General features: G+C 40.5%; 1 protein-coding gene across 1 annotated transcript in view; it reads right to left on the bottom strand.

The window, feature by feature from the left end:
• Positions 1–24,499, bottom strand: part of LOC121580911 (pappalysin-2-like) — a 95,179-nt gene that overhangs the window by 36,180 nt on the left and 34,500 nt on the right. The window contains exons 7-13 of the mRNA XM_041896096.2: positions 17,099–17,281; positions 16,550–16,847; positions 14,387–14,515; positions 10,223–10,308; positions 3,773–3,969; positions 2,903–3,022; positions 2,443–2,578 (exon numbers count right to left, since the gene is read on the bottom strand). Coding sequence (XP_041752030.1) covers positions 2,443–2,578; positions 2,903–3,022; positions 3,773–3,969; positions 10,223–10,308; positions 14,387–14,515; positions 16,550–16,847; positions 17,099–17,281 — 1,149 coding nt within the window. The remainder of the gene's footprint in view (positions 1–2,442; positions 2,579–2,902; positions 3,023–3,772; positions 3,970–10,222; positions 10,309–14,386; positions 14,516–16,549; positions 16,848–17,098; positions 17,282–24,499) is intronic.

Genomic DNA, 24,499 nt, shown 5'->3' with positions numbered 1-24,499 from the left:
TGGATACTGTGGTGTCCTGTGTTTTGTGTACTCACTCATTTGCTGGTTACTCTGTTTGGTAACTTTGTTAGACTATTTTCCGTATGTGAGTATGGATACTGTGGTGTTTTGTGTACTCACTCATTTGCTGGTTACTCTGTTTGGTAACTTTGTGTGTTTCTGGGAAAAGGGGAATTTAAGCAAGTTGCCCTTGGGCGTACATTACCCGTAGGAAGAAAACTGTCTAAAAACACTAGTTAGACCTGAGCGGACCACCCACTGTCATTTTTGTATGATTAGCAGTAGCTTAGCGGTTCTTGAGGCAGGCAAGATCAGTTTAGGGTTTGTTTACACTATTGTTTAATTTCTTGGGTCCTGCTCAGCCCTTTTTCTCAAACCTTTACTGTGTGTTCAAAAATAAACCTTTTATGTTTGACGGTAGTTTATGGTTGTCGTGTAGTTTTTGTTCTCACTGTTCCATGTCACGCTTCTAATTTGCATGAATTATGTTACGGGTCTCTTGTCCATCCACCCTAGACGTTTAAAGCCACGGGGTTCGTAACAACTGCATACAATAGCTGTAGGATCAACAGAGGTATTCAGGACAATTAGGGGGACATAAATTAAGTTACTTACATTGTGTCTGCCAAGCCCCTAGGATAATGTACATTTGATGCAGCATTATGACGACTCATTGCCACAATGGTAGGGATTAACTGAGCTGGTCTTGGGTCATTGTTTCAATATAGCCTTGAAATGCGTGGACAGAGTCCAGGAGTCAAGATATGTGGTCCTCAATCCCCGGCACCACCCATACATAAAAATGTATGCACGCATGACTAAGTCGCTTTGGATAAAAGCGTCTGCTAAATGGCATATTATATTATTATTTGGATGGACTCCGTCATTCCTGTAGAGTATCTTCTGTTTCCAGAAGGTGTCAAAGTTATCTATAAAAGTGATTCCAACAGAGCTACAGTAATCTTTTAGCTAGATGTGTAATGCCAGTAGCCTGCTGAATCTTTCACACCCACGGCCCAACGATGGTACTGGACCTGAAATGATTGGCCATTTTTTGGAGTCTTTTAATGCTAAAATCAGTTCTTTAAAATCAATTTTCAGATGTTCTGAGATAGCCCTCCTGATGTCGTTTGACCCCACATGCACTATGACAGCGTCAGCTCCCTGTATCTGTTGTAGAACAGTCGGAAGCAGCTTTGTGATGTCCTGTACTCGTGCTCCAGGGTAGCACAGGGTTTTTGCATTGGGAATCGAGATGTTTCTCACTATAGAGCTGCCGATGATGACAGCTGGTGATGTTGAATGGGCCGGTCTCTCAGGCAGCCTCACGGTCTGATGAGGGTGGGAGCTCTGAGGATCTGAACCTGAGGTAGAAGCCACCGGAGAGGGAGACAGATCAGAGGATGAAGACGCAGGTACCTCCGGATCCAATCTTGAATGGGAAGCCCCTAAGGAAGACGGCACTGGAACCTCTGGATCCAGGGCGGCAAAGCCGTTTCTGGTCTGTGTCAGGTCCGGGCTTAACATCTCCAAGGAGACCCCGTTGCCAGAGGACGCTTTCTTCCGTTTCCACGGCGAGTGACGTATCTCCATGGATGGTTGGTTGGGTCGAGAACAGCTCCGTTCTCCAGGGAAGGGAGAGACCCCTTCGCGGATGGATCCCTGCTGAGCACCGGCCTGTCGGCTGTGGAGAGCCTACACGGCGGCGACACTTCCACTAAACCAGAGCAGCGTCCGACTACTGGGGTGGAAGAAAATGAAAAAGTAGGCAGGCGTGGATTCCCCAGTAGCTTGTGTAGGTTTGCTACTTGCTTGCTAAGAGTAGCCACTTCGCCCCTGTAGTCCTCTGCAAGCAAGCATTTGCTACATTGAAAGTCAGCGCGGTCCACATTGTCCCGGAACAAAGCAAAGTAAACACAGCTCCTGCAGCGCTGGAAACGTTCAATAGCGACCTCCATTTAAGGCCGCCGAGCCAGCTAGGATAGCTGGGCTTCCGTGTGTCTCCCCCTATGCGGAATCTGGCAGGATCACAGGACAGACAGCAGCGCTCACAGCAACTATGCCCAACAGAGCCGCAGTATCCAAAATAAAAGTATATCAAAACACTGTCAGCTTTATAAAAACAATAAAACGTGGTCTCTCGTTCAGCTTTCAGCGTTCAACAACAAACAACATACGTCACGCTCAGATGGAGCCCCAAAAAGGAATAACACATGGACGCTTACTCAGTACACTTTTTAAATATCATATGGTCATCACTGTATCCAGCCATCATGACTTGAGATGTCCCTAGCCATAACCCTAACCCTACATACTGTATATGTGAAGACATCTTGAGGCATCTTTGCTTGGAAAATGTTAATTCAAACAGTCAGTCAGCTCTTTTGTCTGTTAAGACGAACAGGCAAACATACTTTGAGGGTCGGTAGTTCAAGTTCATACCCAGGGAGTGGTTTCTGCCACCAGTATCACACAGTTGGATGGTGACTGTTTTCCTGCACTGCTCTCCAGGCCAGGCTCCGTCCGAGGCCAGATAGATGATGACAGACGCGGCGACTCCAGGTTGCGCAAATCCCACCTGGGCAAACAATTATAATTATTATGACCACAACCCAATGAGTTCAACTGTTCAATAATCAGTTCCTGAATGTCCCCTACTTCAATGGTAATTAGATTGCATGGTAATGATACCGGGGAAAGTATGACAACAGAAGCATGACAATACTGTGACAAACATGGCATGACAAATTGGGAGAAAGTACAAAGATGTGCCGTGAAGCATAACAAATGACTGTTGGAACATTACTTTAGAGAGGGTTATAAATAGTTTGTCAAAAGTAGTGCACTATAAAGGAAAAAAAGGTGCCCCATGCATCCTCTGTGGTGGACTGGAGTACTCAACCTTTAGCCATACTGTATCTTCCTCATCATAGTAGGTCTGAGTGTACGACTGGGCCGTGCATGGAACCCATATGTCATGTGACGGCTTCTCATTCATCTCCAGGTACTGGGGCTTGCACAGCTTTAATACAAGGGGAATCGTACAGTAATTATTTAAAACCTTCGGTCACACTTTATTTGGATAGTCCCATGATATACAGATGGTTATACTATCAAGAAACTATCTGTTCATGAGCAAATGCTTGCTAACGTTACGGTTAGGGCTTTGGTTTAGAATAAGGGTTAGGGTTAGGGCTAGGGTTAAGGTTAGTGGACAGTTAGTTGAAATGTTGTTGACACCGGGAGTCCCATAGGGCGGCGAACAATTGGCCCAGTGTCGTCCAGGTTAGGGGAGGGTTTGGCCGGTGGGGGCTTTACTTGGCACATCACGCTTTAGCGACTCCTTGTGGCGGGAGCGGGCGCCTGCAAGCTGACTTCGGTCGTCGGTTGAACAGTGTTTCCTCCGACACATTGGTGCAGCTGGCTTCTGGGTTAGGCGAGCAGGTGTTAAGAAGCGCGGTTTGGCGGGTCATGTTTCGGAGGACTCATGACTCGACCTTCGCCTCTCCCGAGCCCATTGGGGAGTTGAGACAAGATTGTAATTGGAACGCAATGGGATATCACGCAATTGGGGAGAAAAAGGGGGTTAAACAATGCATAAATAAAAAATTAACATCTACTAACCATCTACAAACCATCTACAAACCATCTACTTGGGACTATCCAAATAAAGTGTTACCAAACGTTCAAAACACTCAATACTGTCACATTTACAGAAAGATAACAATTGTATCCAGGAGGTGGAGGACAGGGCAGAGGAAAGCACTGCTACCTTGCTAAGCGAGGGCTCTCCGGTGGCTGCCAGGGCAGGGCAGCTGCTTTGGTCCTGATGGGAGGCTGCTGCGGTGGAGGCCCACTGGTCACTGTACCCATGAGGGGTGAAGTAACCACAGTCCTGTATGCTGGAGCCCCTCTCAAACTCCTCACACACACCATCACCCTCAAAGACGTAGCACAGGCTGGGTTCACCTAGCGGAAACAATGGCGGCAAAGATATGTGGTGACTAAGCTTGCGTCCCAAATGGCACCCAATTCCCTTCATAGTGCACTACTTTTTAAACAGGACCCATAGGGCTCTGGTCAAATGTAGTGCACTATATATGGAATAGGGTGCCATTTGGGACTCAGTCCAAATGAACAGTCTGCTGGGGGGATTGCATTGTATTACAATAAGTAGATGCTGTCATCAGAAAACATTCCCGGAAAGATGTAGTTCAATAAAGAGGTGTGACAATGGTTCAGACAGAAAATAAAAAAGCAAAGCATTATGTAATACACAAAACATTTATCATGTGTGAACTTTAACATCAGAGGCTGGATTTGGCCCTGTTAGTTACAGACAGCTGTTTGGGTAGGATATAGTTTAGTCACTGACAAGGTGTTGAATTGGCATAATTAATCCAAGGAACTATGTCTCAAAAATAAAAAGTCTAGACAATATGGAATCAAACCACATTATCATCATAGCAGGTGGTTTGGATATTGTGCACTGACCATAATATACAGTACACAAAACAACACCTGTGACAATGATAAATGTGTTTTTACTTCAGTTGTTTGTCACAGCAATATCACTTTCAGGATAATACGAGTTGATGTTCATGCTTCAGATACATTGACTTCATAATCCATTCTTGTGTTGTAGGAGTTAACTTGACAAGCATCAGAATACCCAAACATGGAAACAAATATGTGCATGACTGAGTGAGAGTGAGGCACTATCTTGAATGGTGCAATGATTCTGTTCAATTTAGAATCCGTTTTTTGCCATCGTTTTTTTCCTGCTAGTCATGCCTTTTATTCCCAAAGAAAATATAACACTTTCAGTCACGGCATCTCTGAACCTTCATGGAATAGCTTTCTTTTTTCTCCCTTGACAAAATTGAGGGGCTGTTGACGTCCTAGCTGAGTAATACATTCACAAAAGTTGCGTCCCAAATGGCACCCTATTCCCTTTATAATGCACAGCTTAATTTTCTTTTTTATTATTATGTGTATAATAATGTATCCTTGTCTTGTCCCCGAAATCATTGCTGATGCTTGAGGTGATAAATCAATTTGGCAAGTTGGGATTTAAAGTAATACTCTACCCTACTCTCCTCTACTCTGGTCAAAAGTAGTGCACGATAAAGTGAATGGGGTGCCATTTGGGACGTACACAAAATGTGCCCCTTCACTTACTTTGACAATTTGCTGAAATACAGTTTGTGAGAATAGATAATGTAAATCCATTGAATTATCGTAGTTACTCAGTAACCATTAGGACTACTTCCTTGTGATTTATATTGTGTGCCAAATGACACATTTTATTTTAAGAAAACACATTTCTTTAACTAAGAGCATGATGATAAAGGAAGTTTATAAAAGAATCCCCCAGCATGGTGGATACATTTATAGGCAACACTACAACTGTGAGGTTGACATTTGCTGTTGTTACTGTGCAATGTCTACTTTTAGCTTGCCAAGTCTCTGAATGAAAACCAGAGACAAGGCAGTGTGTCAGCTTGACAGCATTGTGTTGTTGTGGAAATCCAAACAAGCTAGCTGTAGTAAACTTACCTCAGGAAAGAAAAATACCCTTCACAATTCACATCTCTGGGTGAGTGTTGTTTCAGTCTTTGAGTTCACATGATTTTGTTTTGAATTATATTAGATTACTGTATGCATAATGCGTAGTTTGGGTAAATTGACATAGTTAAGCGCAGACTGACTACAAATGACAGTATTTTGTTTATTTATTAATTTTTTATTAAGGGGGTAGATCAGCTTTAATATTGCAGACAGATTGTAGCTTCCATCAATGTAATTGTCTGCATAATTTCCAATCCATCATATATATTTTTGTAAATATATACTGTATATACACAGTACCAGTCAAGATGTGATCAATACATATTATCCAGATACTGACTGTTAGCACTTGGTGGTCTATAGCAGCTTCCCACAAAAATGGGCTTTAGGTGAGGCAGATGAACCTTTAGCCATATTACTTCAACAGTATTTAACATTAGATTGTCTCTAAGCTTTACAGGAATGTGGTTCTTAATATAGACCGCAACACTGCCCCCGTTGGCATTTCTGTATTTTCGGTAAATGTTATAACCATGTATTGCTTCCCCTGTATCATCAAATGTATTATCTAAGTGAGTTTCAGATTGACTTCATGGACCTTGTTTCTCAGGCTGCACATGTTAATATGGGCTATTTTTAGCACTTTTCTGGGTTGCTTGATTGTTTTTAATGCTTTACTGGGAAGCTTATCAGAAGTAGACTTGCTCATGTTATTTATATTGGAACTGATAGTGCAGGGTGAGCTGCACACAATGGTCTTCCTACTAGGATACACCACCTCAGTGCTAACAGTGTAACTCTGGTTCATAGGCTCATGATTACTGCATACAATAGCTGTAGGATCAACAGAGGTATTTAGGGCAATTAGGGGGACATTTTAATCAGGTCAACATTCACAAGGCCGCAGGGCCAGACGGATTACCAGGACGTGTACTCCAAGCATGCACTGACTACCTAGCAAGTATCTTCACTGACATTTTCTACATGTCCCTGACTGAGTCTGTAATAGCAACATGTTTCAAGCAGACCACCATAGTCCCTGTGCCCAAGAACACTAAGGTAACCTTCCTAAATGACTACAGACCTGTAACAATCACATCTCTATCCATTAAGTGCTTTGAAAGGCTGGTCATGGCTCACATCAACACCATTATCCCAGAAACCCTAGACCCAGTCCAATTTGCATACCACCCCAACATTTTACTTCTGCTCTTTTTCTCTCAACACTTTTTTGTTGTTGTTTTATTTTACTTTTTTATTAAAAAATAAATGCATTGTTGGTTAAGAGCTGTAAGTAAGCATTTCACTGTAATGTATTCGGCGCATGTGGCCAATAAAATGTGATTTAATTTGATTTGATTTAATTTGATTTAATTTGATTTAACCGGTGCCCCCGCACATTGACTTTGTACCGGTACCCCCTGTATATTGCCTCGCTACTGTTATTTTTACTGTTATTTTACTGCTTTTATTTTTTACTTATCTATTGTTTACGTAACACTTATTTTTCTTAAAAATGAATTGTTGGTCAAGGGCTTGTAAGTAAGCATTTCACTGTAAGGTGAAATGCTTTTTATTTGATTTGCAGAGGATACGTTCATTAGAGTTAACTACACCTCAGATTGCAGCCCACATAAATGCTTCACAGAGTTCAAGTAACAGACACATCTCAACATCAACTGTTCAGAGGAGACTGCGTGAATCAGGCCTTCATGGTTGAATTGCTGCAAAGAAACCACTACTAAAGGACACCAATAAGAAGAAGAGACTTGCTTGGGCCAAGAAACACGAGTGATGGACATTGGTTTGATGAGTCCAAATGTGAGATCTTTGGTTCCAACCACTGTGTCTTTGTGAGACGCAGAGTAGGTGAACGGATGATCTCCGCATGTGTGGTTCCCATCGTGAAGCATGGAGGAGGAGGTGTGATGGTGTGGGGGTGCTTTGCTGGTGACACTGTCGGTGATTTGTTTAGAATTCAAGGCACACTTAACCAGCATGGCTACCACAGCATTCTGCATCGATACGCCATCCCATCTGGTTTGCGCTTAGTTGGACTATCATTTGTTTTTCAACAGGACAATGACCCAAACCACAGCTCCAGGCTGTGTAAGGGCTATTTGAACAAGAAGGAGAGTGCTGGAGTGCTGCATCAGATGACCTGGCCTCCACAATCACCCGACCTCAACCCAATTGAGATGGTTTGGGATGAGTTGGACCGCAGAGTGAAGGAAAAGCAGCCAACAAGTGCTCAGCATGTGTGGGAACTCCTTCAAGACTGTTGGAAAAGCATTCTGCATGAAGCTGGTTGAGAGAATGCCAAGAGTGTGCAAAGCTGTCATCAAGGCAAAGGGTGGCTACTTTGAAGAATCTAAAATCTTTGTTTAACACTTTTTTGGTTACTACATGATTCCATATGTGTTATTTCATAGTTTTGATGTCTTCACTATTATTCTACAATGTAGAAAATAGTAAAAATTAAGAAAAACCTTTACTTGGCTCATCGCACTCTAGCGACTCCTTGTTGCGGGCAGGGCGCCTGCAGGTGGATCTTGTTCGTCAGTTGAACGGTGTTTCCTCCGATACATTGGTGCGGTTGACTTCCGGGTTAAACGGGCGGGTGTTAAGAAGCGCGGTTTGGCGGGTCATGTTTTGGAGGACGCATGACTCGACCTTCGCCTCCCGAGCCAGTTGGGGAGTTGCAGTGATGAGACAAAATCGAAATTGGGGAGAAAAAGGAGGTAAAATACAAGAAAAACGTATTCAGACCCTCTGCTATGAGACTCGAAATTGAGCTCAGGTGCATCCTGTTTCCATTGATCATCCTTGAGATGTTTCTACAACTTGACTGGAGTCCACCTGTGGTCAATTGAATGGACATGATTTGGAAAGGCACACACCTGTCTATATAAGGTCCCACAGTTGACAGTGCATGTCAGAGCAAAAACCAAGCCATGAGGTCGAAGGAATTGTCCGTAGAGCTCCGAGACAGGATTGTGTAGAGACACAGATCTGGGGAAGGGTACCAAAACATTTCTGCAGCATTGAGACTAGTCAGGATCGAGGGAAAGATGAATGGAGCAAAGTACAGAGCGATCCTTGATGAAAACCTGCTCCAGAGCGCTCAGAACCTCAGACTGGGGCGAAGGTTCACCTTCCAACAGGACAACGACCCTAAGCACACAGCCAAGACAACGCAGGAGTGGCTTCGGGACAAGTCTCTGAATGTCCTTGAGTGGCCCATCCAGAGCCCGGACTTTAACCCGATCGAACATCTCTGGAGAGACCAGAAGATTGCTGTGCAGCAACACTCCCCATCCATCCTGACAGAGCTTGAGAGGATCTGCAGAGAAGAATGGGAGAAACTCCCCAAATACAGGGGTGCCAAGCTTGTAGAGTCATACCCAAGAAGACTCGAGGCCAAAGGTGCGTCAACATAGTACTGAGTAAAGGGTCTGAATACTTATGTAAATGTCATATTTCTTTTTTTTATTTGTAATAAATTAGCAAAAAACATCTAAAAAAAGATTGATGAGGGGAAAAAAACATTTTAATCCATTTTAGAAAAAGGCTGTATCGTAACAAAATGTGGAAAAAGTCAATGGGTCTAAATGCTTTCCGAATGCACTGTATCTCTGAAGAACATCCAGTTTTGATTTCTATTTGCTAGATATTTTTAACTGTGCTATTTCACAAAAGTTCTGAAGCTATATACATTTTATGGAAACAGTATATTTTACATGAGTTATCTTGTTGTTTTTAGTCCCACCCTTCAGCTCCACTCAAACCCTCCCATCTATCTTTGAACACCATCTAGTTTTGATTTCTATTTGCCATATATTCTTCAACTGTGCTGTGATGTTTCACAAAAGTTCTGAACCTTTCTACTCTCATAGTTTCTACAAATTATAAATGAAAGCTACATTTTGCAAAAAATATTAAAAGTACAAATGACAGTATTTGTGATATGAAATCAGTGCATGGAGCTAGTGCGTGGAGCTAATGAAGAATGTGTTTGTTTTCTATGTTTGTGTTTTGCTTTTCGTGTATTGATGTGAATATTGATGTGTATATTGATGTGTATAGTGTATATTGATGTGTAATGATGTGTTTGATGTTTATACAGGGCTCATCTGTAAAAAAATTAAAATAATCCCTGTCAAAATAAAGGTTAAATAAAATAAAAATGTATTCAAATGTGTGTGATAAGTGATTACTCTTTACTTAGTTATTTAGTTACTTACTTAGTTTACTTCGTTAGTTTTGTTAAGTTGTGACCTGTCTTGACTTACACTAATGTTCAACTTAATAAAGGCATTTTGACTGAGCTTGAAATGAAGCTTCTGCTTGCAAGTACTGTTTCGCTTGAGTCCCATCAACATGTGGTGTATTCATTCCGCAAAACGTTTTGCAACAGAAACCCTTTACTCTCAAACGGAAAACATTTTGCAATGAAAACATGAGTTCCTATTGGTCAAATTCAGGTAGGTCCCTCCCTGTTTCTGTCATTTGGTTCTTAAACGGTAAACGGTTTCCGTTGCAAGACATAATGAATACACCCCTGGTCTAGTTGGGCTTCTGTTTTGGTCATTCCACAGACTGTAGACTGAGACCAGGATTAGGAGAGTGGTCTTGTATGTTCTTCACTCACCATTGCAGTTGAAGCCTGACTCCATGTGGCACTTCTTAGAGCAGCCATCACCATCCAACAGATTGCCATCATCACAGTCCTCTGTCCTACAGACACAGAGACAGCAAGGATCAGTAATCTCCATAGTCCATACACTTTCATTACAAAAACACACATCCTTTGATTTCACTACATTCTCCACTTAGAGAGACCAATATGTATGACCTATATGAGTATACTGTAGTTTGGCTTCACTTGCACACTTGCTAATGTAGGCTCAGCCCTTATTTGTGATCTCTGTGACCTGGAGTTGCATGGCAAGTGGTTCAGGAACACAAGGAATGCACAAAGGACAATGCCCAAGGACTAGTCAGCCCTTCCCCCTCTAAGGGGCCAAAATGTAACTCTCTGTTATAGTATTCAGAGGACTGACTATTGAATATGATAGAATAATACTATAGTTGTTCACTGAGGATAACTCTGATGCTATTTATATGGATGTATTATATCTGTGGTAACTTGTATCTGTACAGGGTGAACTCTGAATTACTCTATGCAAAAAGGTTTTATTGTCTTCTCAGGAATTCTGTCTAATTTACAGTGGGGAAAAAAAGTATTTAGTCAGCCACCAATTGTGCAAGTTCTCCCACTTAAAAAGATGAGAGAGGCCTGTAATTTTCATCGTAGGTACACGTCAACTATGACAGACAAAATGAGAAAAGAAATTCCAGAAAATCACATTGTAGGATTTTTTATGAATTTATTTGCAAATTATGGTGGAAAATAAGTATTTGGTCAATAACAAAAGTTTCTCAATACTTTGTTATATACCCTTTGTTGGCAATGACACAGGTCAAACGTTTTCTGTAAGTCTTCACAAGGTTTTCACACACTGTTGCTGGTATTTTGGCCCATTCCTCCATGCAGATCTCCTCTAGAGCAGTGATGTTTTGGGGCTGTCGCTGGGCAACACGGACTTTCAACTCCCTCCAAAGATTTTCTATGGGGTTGAGATCTGGAGACTGGCTAGGCCACTCCAGGACCTTGAAATGCTTCTTACGAAGCCACTCCTTCGTTGCCCGGGCGGTGTGTTTGGGATCATTGTCATGCTGAAAGACCCAGCCACGTTTAATCTTCAATGCGCTTGCCGATGGAAGGAGGTTTTCACTCAAAATCTCACGATACATGGCCCCCTTCATTCTTTCCTTTACACGGATCAGTCGTCCTGGTCCCTTTGCAGAAAAACAGCCCCAAAGCATGATGTTTCCACCCCCATGCTTCACAGTAGGTATGGTGTTCTTTGGATGCAACTCAGCATTCTTTGTCCTCCAAACACGACGAATTGAGTTTTTACCAAAAAGTTATATTTTGGTTTCATCTGACCATATGACATTCTCCCAATCCTCTTCTGGATCATCCAAATGCACTCTAGCAAACTTCAGACGGGCCTGGACATTTACTGGCTTAAGCAGGGGGACACGTCTGGCACTGCAGGATTTGAGTCCCTGGCGGCGTAGTGTGTTACTGATGGTAGGCTTTGTTACTTTGGTCCCAGCTCTCTGCAGGTCATTCACTAGGTCCCCCCGTGTGGTTCTGGGATTTTTGCTCACCGTTCTTGTGATCATTTTGACCCCACAGGGTGAGATCTTCGCGTGGAGCCTCAGATCGAGGGAGATTATCAGTGGTCTTGTATGTCTTCCATTTCCTAATAATTGCTCCCACAGTTGATTTCTTCAAACCAAGCTGCTTACCTATTGCAGATTCAGTCTTCCCAGCCTGGTGCAGGTCTACAATTTTGTTTCTGGTGTCCTTTGACAGCTCTTTGGTCTTGGCCATAGTGGAGTTTGGAGTGTGACTGTTTGAGGTTGTGGACAGGTGTCTTTTATACTGATAACAAGTTCAAACAGGTGCCATTAATACAGGTAACGAGTGGAGGACAGAGGAGCCTCTTAAAGAAGAAGTTACAGGTCTGTGAGAGCCAGAAATCTTGCTTGTTTGTAGGTGACCAAATACTTATTTTCCACCATATATAATTTGCTAATAAATTCATTAAAAATCCTACAATGTGATTTTCTGGATTTTTTTTCTCAATTTGTCTGTCATAGTTGACGTGTACCTATGATGAAAATTACAGGCCTCTCTCATCTTTTTAAGTGGGAGAACTTGCACAATTGGTGGCTGACTAAATACTTTTTTTCCCCACTGTACATTGGTCTCATACCCGACACAAGTCTTTAATTGCTGTGACACCCTGTGGAGATTGGGCCTTGGTGGTCAGGTTACTCTGTAAACTTGGTATCATTTAATTGGTCAATGTTTGTTGGTTTTGGGTTGAAAGGTTACACCTTCAGATGTTATAAATTGAAATAAATGCCTTTGTTCTCTCTCATCATGTATCCAGGCTTCCTGGGCATCTAAGCCTCTGGCTTAATAGGCATCTCTTTATTCATGCTTTGTCTTCTAAGTTAGCCTTAGAAGTATGCTTTGTAATGCTTGTTAATGCTTTGTAACTTAAGATTTATTTCTTGTATGTGAATCCATTCATTGTACAATGTTAATTTAAAATAATCCTTTGATATAGACAATTCTATTTGTACTTGAAACTGTCCAGAGTAATGAAGGTGGACTTGTTTAGCATGATTACATCATTGCTGTGTATCAATTAATAGTATTAATTAATGCATATATTATGGGCATTTTCATTCTACTGTTGGTATGGTCTACAATGGATGAGAGAAAAGAGAACATACAGCTGCCTTCAGAAAGTATTCACACCCCTTGACTTATCCCACATTTTGTTGTGTTACAGCCTGAATTTAAAATGGATGAAATTGAGATTGTTTTATTACTGGCCTACACACAATACCCCATAATGCCAAAGTGGAATTATGTTTTTCATTTTTATTTATTTTATTAAAAATGAAAAGCTGAAATGTCTTGAGTCAATAAGTATTCAACACCTTTGTTATAGCAAGCCTAAATAAGTTCAGGAGTAAAAATTTGCTTAACAAGTCACATAATAAGTTGCATGGACTTGCTGTGTGCAATGATATAGTTTAACATGATTTTTGAATGACTACCACATCTCTGTACCCCACACATACAATTATCTTTAAGGTTTTTCAGTCAAGCAGTGAATTTCAAACACAGATTTAACCACAAAGACCAGGGATGTTTTCCAATGCCTCGCAAAGAAGGGCACCTATTGGTAGATGGGTAAAAATAAAAATAAAAGCAGACATTGAATATCTCTTTGAGCATGGGGAAGTTATGAATTACACTTTGGATGGTGTATCAATACACCCAGTCACTACAAATATACAGGCTAATTCAGTTGCAGGAGAGGAAGGAAACCGCTCAGGGATTTCACCATAAGGCCAATGGGGACTTTAAAACAGTTACATAGTTTAATGGCTGTGATAGGAGAAAACTGAGGATGGATCAAAACATTGTAGTTACTCCACAATACTAACCTAATTGACAGAGTGAATGAAAGGAAGCCTGCACAGAATACAAATATTCCAAAAAATGCATCTTGTTTGCAACAAGGTACTAAAGTAATACTGCAAAAAATATGGCAAAGCAATTACCTTTTTGTCCTGAATAGTGTTATGTTTGGGGAAAATCCAATACAACACATTACTGAATACCACTCTCCATATTTTCAAGCATAGTGGTGGCTCCATCATGTTATGTGTATGCTTGTAATCGTTAAAGGACTGTGGCGTTTTTAAGGATAAAAAAGAAACAGAATTGAGCTAAGCACAGGCAAAATCCTAGAGGAAAACCTGGTTTAGTCTGCTTTCCACCAGACACTGGGAGATGAATTAACCTTTCAGCAGGACAATAACCTAAAACACAATGCCAAATCTACACTGGAGTTGCTTACCAAGAAGACAGTGAATGTTCCTGAGTGGCCGAGTTACAGCTTTCACTTAAACCTCATTTTAAATAAATTTGCAAAAATGTCTAAAAACATGTTTTCACTTTGTCATTATGGGGTATTGTGTGTCAATGGGTGGATAAGAGCGTCTGCTAAATGACGTAAATGTAAATGTAAGAAAAAAAAATCTAGCCATTATGAATTCAGGCTGCAACACAACAAAATGTGGAATAAGTCAAGGGGTATGAATACTTTCTCAAGGCACTGTATCTGGGATGTGAATACTGTGTAAACTGACTGACCCATTGAGTAGTCCGTCACCGCAGTAGGCAGCTCCATGGGTGTAGAGGAGAGGTGGGGAGAGCTCACTGAGAAGACCGTCTGCTTCCACCTGAACTCTGTACTGGTACTCCATGTCCTTTACAATGTCACTGTTGGAACAAATCAAAACATGCAACATTCAAGTATAAGCAGATTTCTAAATACATGTTTGTCTCATGGAATTGTATTACTTTAGTACTAAAGATATAATTGACATTTCAGATTATTTCCAGGTGGAATTGTTGCATAGAGATACAAAATGACTAAACTATACCGATAGCTATTATTGTCAAAGAACGATTTTGAACAGCAAGGTTAGATGGAAACGACACAGTGCACAAAGATACACAATAAGAAACAGATTGTTCTTGTGTATCTGTGTCCAGAGTCACCTAGTCATCTAAGCTTGCTGTAAGAAGCAGTGACCTTAAACCTAAACAGGAGGTACGGTGGGTACAGTGATATCATACCTCCTGTCCCAGAGCTATTGACCTGTTTTAGTCAGCTCCAAACTATAAAAAGAGCCTACCCTTGATTTCCCGACAGCACTACTTAATTACCATTGTCTCTGGCCAGCTGTAAAGAATGCCTACAAAAATGCACATCATCTACTCTCTCAGACGTGTCGGATTTCCTCCCGCTACAAATTACCCTTATTAATTATGGATCAACTGTAAGAGCCTGCTCTATCTAGCATTCCACCGGAGGAGCCTGTGTGGTTTTTCTTTACAGGACATAGACTTAGGGTCGTTTTGGGAATGATACATTTACATTTTACATTTTAGTCATTTAGCAGACGCTCTTATCCAGAGTGGCTTACAATTAGTGAGTGCATACATTTTTCATACTGCCCCAGTTATTAATGTCCAAGTCAAATGTTTATGAGCCACGAGTTAGCAGAAACTAGGCTATGAGGGTCAGGGGAGAATTACACATCCGTGTTCATGGATTAACGGCATAATTTTATCCTACTCCTATTTCACCCCAAAAGTGTTTTTTTCTCTCCTAATGGACCACAAATGAGAGTCTATTTTTAAGGATTAGGATATCAAGTGCAAAACCAACTTGTTTTGCCAGCTATACCTCTTGGTGGCAGTGTAGACTCACAGTTAGCCACAATTCTTAGCCTTTCTTTCATTTCTCTCCTGCAATGCACTCCATTTCTCTCTCTTCACCCCCTCCTCCAAATGACAGGCCTCTCACTTATCATATACTAACCATGATGAGCATACAGTACAGAGCCTTCAGCGGGAAGAAATGGCTGAGGAACAGCTCCAAAGAGCCACAGGTGTTTACTGTTTCTGCTGGTCACATTTGGTTTATATTCCAGAGACTGCCTTTCCCCAACCCCAACCTCTCTGCCCTCCTCTTCCCTCCACATAACTTAATTCCCCTTGGTTTTTACATCTTTTTGCACTTACAGCCGCTTGTGGAACTTTTAGAGATGAAACCAAATGTATTCCTCAATGTGACCATTTAAGCACATCCACCTACTTCTGCAAGTGCTTGAAAAGCAACAACATCCCAGAAAGTGTTTGTGGAAAATTATAACATCATTCACAAAAAATTGTGTATGACACTAATACCGAATACAAGCTGACTCTAATGACTAAAAGTAAGCTAGAACAGAATGTAAAAAAATTATAAGGTGGGAAATGGTTAGGGGACTGACTTCTGTTATGTGTAATGCAAAGCTGGATGCAGATAATCAATTTAACACCTTTTCTCACCATGTGGGATTAAAATGGTTTGACATACGCCGGAATCCTCTGAAAACGTTTTATTGAATAAGGCCCTTGATGTTGATTTGGATCAGTAGCTAGTGCTAAGAAGCATGTTGAATACATTTGGTTCTGTGTTGCGAAAACTGTACCAGACCAAAACACTTGAGAATGATGAATATCTTAGCTTTTGGGGCAACAGACGATTGCATTGTATGGTCTTTGTAAGTGACATACTATAAATTATACTTTGATCGTGATTTTTTTTGTGTGTGTGTCTATTCTTAGGTCCACTTCTTGGAGCAGTGGTACATGACCTCAAAACAATACATCACAGGAGAACTTTCCAGACTAAGGTCAAAGTATTTGCCGAATTCCAGAGTGTGCGGCTACATATATCTGTCAGTGTCAATCTTACTGTACCTGTCTGTAAATGTAAGTAGAGTTTGCTGAACCAAATCGCCTGAAAACGGTGGTTGCCGGACAACTCGGTAGATCAGAGGCTGGCAACTGGAGCAGAGAGGATTATGGGTGCCAGAAGTAAGCAGGATAGCATCAATCTCCATCTTCTCATCAAAGGTGCTCAGTTTGACAGCTGCCACCCTTTTTTCGGTGTGCACATGTAGGGTGAGGGGCACATCACAGAAGACGTGCTGTGGACCCATATCTAGAGACTCGCCTGTGTCTGTTATTAGCTCGATGTTGGCGATCACCTGGTTATCTGTAGAGACAACATGGTGGATAATCATCAGCTGTATAATCAAGCAGTTCCAGAGTAGTGCACATGCTTGGCCCTTTATTTATTCATAAATACCTAGGACAAATACTTGGTATAACTTCACATTACCTGCTCAGATGAACAGCGAAAGCATTATCATTCAGGTAGACACAACGTGTGGCTTGTATTGTGGAGAGTTTCAGCAATGCTAAATGTACACTGTTGGAGACCACTAAAATGAACCCAGGACCCACCGGCTGAGATGTAGGTGACCCACACAGTGAGGCTGTCAGGGACCACAGGGTGGAGGAAGCGCAGCATCAGGACGCAGCCCTCGGTTTCAGGGCAGGGAGACGTCACGTTTGCATCATACAGGCTGAGCTCTGGACTCCAGGCCTGTAGGCTGGGCTCACAGGGCTGGTATACATCTGGAGGGCCTGTAAACGCACACACACGCACACACACACTGGTCTTACAATATATACACCTACTGTATATGCTTCCCAAATGGCACCCTATCTCCTTTATAGTGCATTACTTTTGACAAGGGCCTATAGGGGTCTGGTCAAATGTAGTATACTATATTGGGAATATGGTGCCATTTGGGATGCAACCAAAGAAAGGGAAAAGTTACAACAGATATAGCAGATAGGCCTATAACTTTTTTCTACATCCAAGCCTTCTTAACTGATGACATACACAGTACCTGCCCACCCACACTTGTAAAATGCAGAGAGCTAGAAGGTTATTCATTGGTTTCAAAGATACTGCACTAATTAAAGACAACATTTTTTGTCATTTAGCAGACGCTCTTATCCAGAGCGACTTACAGTTAGTGAATACACAATTTATTTTATTTTTTATTTTTTTATACTGGCCCCCCATGGGAAACGAACCCACAACCCTGGCGTTGCAAACGCCATGCTCTATCAACTGAGCTACATCCCTGCCGGCCATTCCCTCCCCTACCCTGGACGACGCTGGGCCAATTGTGCGCCGCCCATGAGTCTCCCGGTCGCTGCCGGCTATGACAGAGCCTGGATTCAAACCAGGATCTCTAGTGGCACAGTTAGCACTGCGATGCAGTGCCTTAGACCACTGCGCCACTCAGGAGCTCAAAGACAACAAAGTGCCTATCTCTACTAAGGTTGTATCATGATTTGAATCACTGAAAAACCATTACTATATTATTATTAAAGAAGAGGGCTACTAGAGAGTACCAGCGATGTTCTGAGGGAGAAACATACAGTAAATAGAGACTGGGAAAATCACATGAACTGGTTGTGGACTGGACAGGTATTTTCCAAACCACCCTCTGGAACACAACATCCCCAGGTGCAACTACACAGGAAAGGAATCCATGCCTTAATTGGGACAGACAGGGCTCACAAAACAATTTATAAAGCATGTTAATTTCCTCTGTGGTAAAAGAGGAACAGGAGCAGGTCGTGTGTCTCAGCAGAGCACTGAACTAAACTGCCGGATGGAGAGGGATAGAGGGAGAGAGCCTGCAGCACCCAATGTGGCTCCTTCACATGTGTGGATTTGTGCAGGGTAAACATCAGCACGCCAAGTCAAACCATAAAACTAAATTGGTCAGATAAACAGAGAAAGGCCTCAACACAGGCCCAGATTAATCACTGTATCAGATGTGGCAAACAGCTCCCACAGGAAGCCTAGTAGGAAAGCCTGGTGCTTCAAGATCTTTGTGTATCATCATTCATACTTTCAGCAACTTAACCATGTCACTACTTTGCCCTTTCTCAAGATTAAATAGACTCCCCAGGTCTGGAAATTAATGCTTGGGTTTCAGTGGAGGAACACATCAAAGGGAGGATATGTTTCTTGAAAGGAATGATGTAGCCTAGATACAGTATTTTACCTGAAGTAAATGTTCTATGCATGTTTTATTAATTTATTAAATGTTTAAAAGTTACCTAAATCAATTTAGGCGCCTGCATTTTTAAAATTATGTTTAATTATGTTTAATTTGTAAAAGGGTAACACTGGTACTGGGGTGGAACATTTTGACTGGTTTGGACTTCTACACCTAAGCCGTGATCTAATGCCAACCTAGTCTCAGAGGAAAACATATTATATTTTACTAAAATCCATGCCCCTCAATTTAGTATGATATGTTAATTTACGTTAGGTTACATTACATTGGGCTAACAATGTAATAGCGGTTGTACAATATAATACAAATTGTAGGACGTATAGTATCCTACGTGTTGATCGTTTAGTATGATATATTAGGTTCAACTGCTTTAGTATGATATGCTACGTTTGACTGCTTTAGTATGAAATATTGTGTTTGACTGCTTTAGTATTATATATTACATTCAACTGCTTTAGTATGATATATTATGTTTGCCTGCATTAGAATTATATGCTACGTTAGGTTAGGGTTAAGGTTAGGGTTAAGAGTTAGGTTAAAGGGTTAAGGTTAGGGTTAGGGGAAGGGTTAGCTAACATGCTCAGTATTTGCAAAGTAGATAAAAAATAGTAAGTATTATTTTTTTATATATTTTTTTATATACAGTGGGGAGAACAAGTATTTGATACACTGCCAATTTTGCAGGTTTTCCTACTTACAAAGCATGTAGAGGTCTGTAATTTTTATCATAGGTACACTTCAACTGTGAGAGACGGAATCTAAAACAAAAATCCAGAAAATCACATTGTATGATTTTTAAGTAATTTTTTATTTGCATTTTATTGCATGACATAAGTATTTGATCACCTACCAACCAGTAAGAAATCCGGCTCTCACAGACCTGTTAGTTTTTCTTTAAGAATCCCTCCTGTTCTCCACTCATTACCTGTATTAACTGCACCTGTTTGAACTCGTTAACTGTATAAAATACACCTGTCCACACACTCAATCAAACAGACTCCAACCTCTCCACAATGGCCAAGACCAGAGAGCTGTGTAAGGACATCAGGGATAAAATTGTAGACCTGCACAAGGCTGGGATGGGCTACAGGACAATAATAGGCAAGCAGCTTGGTGAGAAGGCAACAACTGTTGCCACAATTATTAGAAAATGGAAGAAGTTCAAGATGACGGTCAATCACCCTCGGTCTGGGGCTCCATGCAAGATCTCACCTCGTGGGGCATCAATGATCATGAGGAAGGTGAGGGATCAGCCCAGAACTACACGGCAGGACCTGGTCAATGACCTGAAGAGAGCTGGGACCACAGTCTCAAAGAAAACCATTAGTAACACACTACGCCGTCATGGATTAAAATCCTGCAGTGCACGCAAGGTCCCCCTGCTCAAGCCAGGGCATGTCCAGGCCCGTCTGAAGTTTGCCAATGACCATCTGGGTGATCCAGAGGAGGAATGGGAGAAGGTCATGTGGTCTGATGAGACAAAAATAGAGCTTTTTGGTCTAAACCCCACTCGCCGTGTTTGGAGGAAGAAGAAGGATGAGTACAACCCCAAGAACACCATCCCAACCGTGAAGCATGGAGGTGGAAACATCATTCTTTGGGGATGCGTTTTTGTAAAGGGGACAGGACGACTGCACCGTATTGAGGGGAGGATGGATGGGGCCATGTATCGCGAGATCTTGGCCAACAACCTCCTTCCCTCAGTAAGAGCATTGAAGATGGGTCGTGGCTTGGTCTTCCAGCATGACAACGACCCGAAACACTCAGCCAGGGCAACTAAGGAGTGGCTCCGTAAGAAGCATCTCAAGGTCCTGGAGTGGCCTTGCCAGTCTCCAGACCTGAACCCAATAGAAAATCTTTGGAGGGAGCTGAAAGTCTGTATTGCCCAGCGACAGCCCTGAATCCTGAAGGATCTGGAGAAGGTCTGTATGGAGGAGTGGGCCAAAATCCCTGCTGCAGTGTGTGCAAACCTGGTCAAGACCTACAGGAAATGTATGATCTCTGTAATTGCAAACAAAGGTTTCTCTACCAAATATTAAGTTCTGCTTTTCTGATGTATCAAATATTTATGTCATGCAATTAAATGCAAATTAATTACTTAAAAATCATAAAATGTGATTTTCTGGATTTTTGTTTTAGATTCCGTCTCTCACAGTTGAAGTGTACCTATGATAAAAAATTACAGACCTCTACATGCTTTTTTTTTTTTTTTATCTTCTTTTTTTTTGGGGGGATGGATCAGCTTAATATTGCAGATAGATTGTATCTTCTATCAATGTAATTGTCTGCATCACTTCCAATCCCCCATGTTTATTTTTATTTTTTATATATATATATTCCCCTTTATTACTTTTCAACCCCACCATCCTTTCCCTACTTGGAGTAAATTAGTGAACAACAACGCCCAGGCCTCTACTTCCGGTCTATACTTACTATCTACACCTTATGGACAGAGTTAATTTTACAATAATTCTATATATTTATTTATTTTTTTGCTCCTGAACTTATTCTACTCTCAACCTCTCCGATCATTTTCATGACGTCCATCCCGTTTGCTTCTATATGCCATATCTTTCTAACTGTGCTCTTTCCCAAAAGCTCCCAACATACAACCTATATACTAATTATGGACACAGTATGCTTACATTATTAGCTATCTTTGTTATTATTTGTTGTTATTTGTTATTAGTCCCATCCTTCAACTCTATTCAATACCTCCCATCTATCTCTTAACACCATCCATATAGGATTTCTATTTGCCATATATATTTCAACCGTACTGTGATGTTTTACAAAAGTTCTGAACCTTTCTATTCTCATTGCTTCTACAGATTGTGAATTAAAAATAAACATTTTTGCTAAAAGTATTATTATATTATTGATTGATTGACTATGACTTTTCAGATGACCCAGTAATGCTATCTGCAAGGTTAGCTCCAGGTAAATATTGCAATCCTTTAGCCATTCCTGGACTTGAGTCCAAAAACAAGCTACCAATGGACAGAACCAAAACAAATGATCTAATGATTCTGTCTCTTCACAGCAAAATCTGCAGAGCTGGGAAGATTGTATCCCCCATATAAATAACATTCTATTGGTAGCAAGAATTTTATATAATAATTTAAATTGAAAGATTCTAATTTTTGAATCCAGTGTCGTTTTGCGTGTCAGTTCATAAACACTATGCCATGGGATCGGTACGTCAAAGATCTCTTCCCAACTATTTTGCAATCTATATGGGACGGCTGTCAATCCTTTGGTCCTTAAGTGAAACTGATATACTTTTTTATTTATCACAGTTTTCCTTAACCAATTATGTTCTTTAATGCAAGGCCGACAGACAAGTTCCTTACTTTCTCCCCCTTCCACTTTCCTCTTCCACTTTTGCGGTAAGGCTGCAATTATTTGGTTGTAATTTTGGGTAGAGCAGACATTTCCATATGTTTTTGTTAGCTGCATGTGCGACATAACTCCACCAGTCCTACCGATGATATCATTTACGAAGATTATACCTTTTTTAAACATTCTGTCAAAAAATAAAGGATTTTGTCAATTAGTATATTTGAATTTAACCACAATATTTGTTGCATTATTTGTTCCGTAGTTTCTGGAGGATTCAATTGAAATTGCAACCAACTTTCTATGGCTTGTTTTAGAAATAGTGATATTTGGGAGATGATTTCCTTTTCAAATAACTGCAAATGAGTTGTTGTAATCTGAATAAAGGGAAAAAGGCCTTTCTTGAACATTGGGTGAGACAATCTCACTAATTTGCTTGAGAACCAGTTCTGATTTAAGTATAACTTTTGTATGACTGAAGCTTTTAGTGATAGGTCTAATGCTTTAATATTTAATAATTTCTGTCCTCCGAATTCATATTCATTATATAAATATGCCCTTTTAATTTTGTCTGGCTTGCCATTCCAAATAAAATTGAATAATTTTTTCTCATATAATTTAAAAAACTGTTCGCTAGGCGTAGGCAAGACCATAAGCAAATTGGTAAACTGGGATAATACTAAAGAGTATTGGGTGATTTTTCCACAAATTGACAGGTATTTTCCTTTCCATGGTAGTAAGATCTTATCTATTTTTGCTAACTTTCTATAAAAAATGTATTGAAGTGAGATCATTTATTTCCTTTGGGATATGTATTCCGAGTATATCCACATCACCATCAGACCATTTTATTGGTAAACTACATGGTAATGTAAAAATTGTATTTTTTTGTGATCCAATACGTAATATAGTACATTTGTCATAATTTGGTTGTAATCCAGAGAGGTTAGAAAATGTATCTAGATCCTCTATGAGGCTGTGGAGGGATTCTAGTTGTGGATTTAAAAGAAAACATGAATCATCAGCGTACAATGACACCTTTGTTTTTAAGCCCTGTATTTCTAATCCTCTGATATTATTATTGGATCTGATTTTAATAGCTGACATCTCGATGGCCACAATAAATAGATATGCCGATAGTGGACAACCTTGTTTCACTCCTCTTGACAGTTTAAAACTTTCTGAGAAATAGCCATTATTTACTATTTTACACCTAGGGTTACTATACATGATTTTGACCCATTTTATAAGAGATTCTCCAAAATTGAAATGCTTCAGGCATTTATATATAAACCCCAGTCGAACTTTATCAAATGCCTTTTCGAAGTCTGCTATGAATAGCAGGCCTGGTTTCCCATATTTTCCATAGTGTTCTATTGTTTCCAATACTTGCCTTATATTATCTCCAATGTATCTTCCATGTAAAAAACCTGTCTGATTAGAATGAATAATATCCGACAATACATTTTTTATTTTATGCGCTATACATTTTGCTAGGATTTTTGCATCACAACACTGAAGTGTAAGGGGCCTCCAATTTTGTAAATGGACTGGATCTTTATATTTTCCACTTGTATCCTGTTTCAGTAATAATGAGATCAGACCTTCTTCTTGAGTGTCAGATAATCTACCATTTACATAGGAGTGGTTAAAACATGCTAATAACGGTCCTCTAAGTATATCAAATATCAGGTTTGGTATACCTCGACTGGTATGCCATCCAACCCTGGAGTTTTCCCAGACTTAAAGTATTTAATTGCATCCAGAAGTTCCTCCTCTGTAATTTCACCTTCACATGAGTCTAATTTGACATTATCAATAGAAAAAAAATCTCTACAATTAGCTTCAGTTAGAGGAGATGGAGGCGACTGAAAAGAAAACATATGCTTAAAGTACTTTGTTTCTTCCTTCAAAATATTATTTGGTGAATTATGGGTGACACCGTCAATTGTAACCAGTTTCATTAAGTTCTTTTTGGTAGCATTCCTATGTTGAAGATTAAAAAAGAATGTTGTGCATTTTTCCCCATATTCCATCCAGTTTGCTTTATTTTTATAATATATTACACTTGATCTTTCTTGAATAAGTTTCTCCATTTCTTTTTGTTTTTCCTCTAATTTATTCTGAGCCTCTATGTTACAGTTTTTATTGCCATCTATCTGTTCTGTTAGACTTTCTATTTCCTTTCTTAGTATAAACTCTTCTGACCTAAATTGCTTTTGTTTTCGAGATGAGTACTGAATTGCATGGCCTCTAAAGGCACATTTAAAGGTGTCCCATACAATAAGGGGATTCGCTGTACCTATGTTATGTTGGAAAAAGTCAGTTATAAATTCCTTTGTTCTAATTATAAATAAATTATCATCCAATAGGCTTTGATAAAATTTCCAATATCCTCGCCCACGTGGAAATTCAGTAA

Source organism: Coregonus clupeaformis, chromosome 14 (assembly GCF_020615455.1).
Source record: "Coregonus clupeaformis isolate EN_2021a chromosome 14, ASM2061545v1, whole genome shotgun sequence".
Taxonomy (NCBI): Eukaryota; Metazoa; Chordata; class Actinopteri; order Salmoniformes; family Salmonidae; genus Coregonus; species Coregonus clupeaformis.
This window is presented reverse-complemented; position numbering and strand designations above follow the sequence as displayed.